At 67.7% G+C, this 1,689-nt stretch overlaps 1 protein-coding gene across 1 annotated transcript in view; it reads right to left on the minus strand.

Annotated features, from left to right (window-relative positions):
* The window catches only part of FAM20C (FAM20C golgi associated secretory pathway kinase), an 80,625-nt gene extending 79,148 nt beyond the window's left edge, over positions 1 to 1,477 (minus strand). Inside the window, exon 1 of the mRNA XM_044433660.1 lies at positions 3 to 1,477. Coding sequence (XP_044289595.1) covers positions 3 to 168 — 166 coding nt within the window. The 5' untranslated portion in view covers positions 169 to 1,477. The remainder of the gene's footprint in view (positions 1 to 2) is intronic.
* Between the last annotated feature and the right edge of the window lie 212 nt (positions 1,478 to 1,689).

Raw genomic sequence — 1,689 nt, forward strand, 5'->3', positions numbered from 1 at the left:
GCCGGCGCCCCCTCCGCCGCCGCCCTCCGCGCCGCCGCCGCCGCCGCCGCCCCGGGCCGCGCGCCGCTCCAGCTTGGGCAGCAGGTCGATCGCGATGTGCATCGTGCAGGCGATGAGGAGGACCATCAGGATGAGGACGCGGAACCTGCGCACCAGCATCATCTTCATGGCGCTTCCCGCCGGTCCGGCGCCGGCCAGGCAAAGGGCCGCGAGCGAGATCAGCGCGGCGCAAGAGACCGGGGGGCTTCGGGGGCTTCGGGGGCGGGGCGGCGCGGTGCGGCGCGCGGGGCGGTCAGGGCGACGGATGCGGCCGGAGTGGCTCTGCCCAGCCGCTTCCGCGGGCTTGGTAGCCGAGAAGGGTCTGGCTCCCAGGACAGGCACGCCCGCCGCCCAGACTGAAATAAAACGAAGCCGTCCACACGCGCGTTGGCTAGTGCTGCAATCCAGCCGGCGATCCAGCCCGGGAGCTCGTGGCGAGAGGGTCTAGTCGCTCTGGAGAGAGAAGTCCCCGCTTCATGAAAAATAGAGAGGGGGGCGGCGGAAACACGGAGAGGTGGGGCAAGAAAAATCCAAACAATTAAAAAAAATCACCCAGCACCAACGACGGCCGGCCGCGGCAAGCCGGGAGCGAGTCCTTAAAACCGATAAGCCCCGGGCTCGCGATTGATCGTCGGGTCCTGGAGCGCTCCACTATCGGCGGCTATTATTATTCGTAAGTGCGGAGGGGACGTCGAAGCAGCTGCAAGCGCCTGCGTTCCCCCCGAGAGAGCGCGAGAGAGGTTTGGACGTGACCTCCGGCAACGCATACCACTGGCGCTCTCCGATGACAATACTAATATTAGTAATAATAGGACCGAGCGGCGATCGAGCCCGTCGCGCTCCGGGAGCGGGGCAGGTTTCAAAGGAGCGCGGAGGATCCCCAGGAAAAACGGCCGGCGTCACCATGCGGGGCGAAGCGGCCCCAGCCGGAGAGCCGCGGCCCGCCGGGAAGGCATCCTCCGCCTCTCCGCCCGCGGAACGGCCGCGGCGCCGCAGCCGGGCGCGCCTCCTCGCTCCGCGCCCTGCGCGACTGTTTCAAAACACTGGCTGGACGCGGCTGCTCCGTGGCGCGCTTCCGGAGCCTGCTCCCAGGGCCTGGGCGAGCGGAGCGGGCTCCTCCAGGAATCGCGGGCGAGAGGCGGAGGAGGGAGGGGTGGCGGGGCGGCTAGCACCTCCTCCTGCCCCCATCCAAAGGCTCAGTCCAGTGCAGCTCCGCAGCGACTCCCCGATGGCGGAGGAAGCGAGCGCCTCTGGGGAAGGGCAGCGCCGTCCCCACGTTCACCGTGGCCGGCGCGCCAGGCTCATCTTTTAAGGAAAACGGGGGGGGGGGAGAGATTTTTGGGGTGGTCCTGCTGCTTGGAAAGGAAGGGGGCGAGCTGAAAAGGGGGTCAGGAGCGCCCAATCAAAAGCAATCGCGGTTCTTCTTAGGAGCAACTTCTGGTTTTCCTCGGCCCGGCTGCGGCGGGGGCGAGAAGGAGAGGGAATACAAAGAAGGGGGAACGGGGAGCGAGCAGGCAGGCAGGCAGGAAGGGAAGCGGGAGAGAGCAGAAAGGGAGCGAAAGCGAGGCGGGCGGCCTCTTTGGCAGGTGCAGCGTGAATGCCCCCCTCCCCGATCGCAGCCACACGGAATGCGGTGGATTGGTTGGCCGA

The sequence above is a fragment of the Varanus komodoensis genome, unplaced genomic scaffold, assembly GCF_004798865.1.
Source record: "Varanus komodoensis strain SLA01 unplaced genomic scaffold, ASM479886v1 scaffold26, whole genome shotgun sequence".
NCBI lineage: Eukaryota > Metazoa > Chordata > Lepidosauria > Squamata > Varanidae > Varanus > Varanus komodoensis.